This window comes from Malurus melanocephalus, unplaced genomic scaffold, assembly GCF_030028575.1.
Source record: "Malurus melanocephalus ecotype Western Australia unplaced genomic scaffold, MMel_1.1 scaffold_28, whole genome shotgun sequence".
Classification (NCBI taxonomy): domain Eukaryota; kingdom Metazoa; phylum Chordata; class Aves; order Passeriformes; family Maluridae; genus Malurus; species Malurus melanocephalus.
Window position 1 is genome coordinate 616,144 of NW_026623260.1, and position 579 is coordinate 616,722.

At 56.3% G+C, this 579-nt stretch overlaps 1 protein-coding gene across 1 annotated transcript in view; it reads left to right on the top strand.

Moving 5' to 3' along the window:
- Positions 1–387: 387 nt before the first annotated feature.
- Positions 388–579, top strand: part of PDZK1IP1 (PDZK1 interacting protein 1) — a 7,548-nt gene continuing 7,356 nt past the window's right edge. Inside the window, exon 1 of the mRNA XM_057390525.1 lies at positions 388–541. Within this exon, the coding sequence (XP_057246508.1) occupies positions 475–541 (67 nt within the window). The 5' untranslated portion in view covers positions 388–474. The remainder of the gene's footprint in view (positions 542–579) is intronic.

A 579-nucleotide genomic window follows, 5' to 3' on the forward strand; every position in this document is an offset into this window, starting at 1 on the left:
AAATTTGTTTTGCTAGGTTGTTAGTAACACTTGCCAAAAAGAAAAGAGCAAAGAAGTGAATGGGGGTCCCACAGGGTGGGAAGGGATATCAGAGTTGGGGGATCACTGGATTTGGGGAGTCCAAGTGGGGAGGGGACTTGGGGGACAGCAGTGTCCCCAAGCACCACAGCTTCACTGAAGAAGAATTTTACTCATCTGGGTGTCATTTTTTCCTCCCGGGCCAATACAAATTCTTTGTGCCTGAATCCCTTTCCACGCCCTACCAAAGGGGACTGTCAGGTTCAAGTCACCGTGCCCCAAATTCCCCTCCAGCTTCCGCGGGAGAAAGCCGAGAGAGGCGCCTCGTTCCGCCCCTTCCCGCAGCAGGATTTGAATAAGCAGGTGAGAGCATCGGCCTCCCTCGTTAAGGTGTTTGATAATTGACCCGGCGCTCATTCCTGCGCCAGGGCTCTTCCTCCACAGCCCTCTGCCACCATGGCTGCCCGCTGCCTGCTGCTCCTGGGACTGCTGCTGCAGCTGGAGCCGGCCCTGTGCCAGGAGGGTGAGTGTGCCAGTGCCTGAAATCCCGGGAAAACGGGC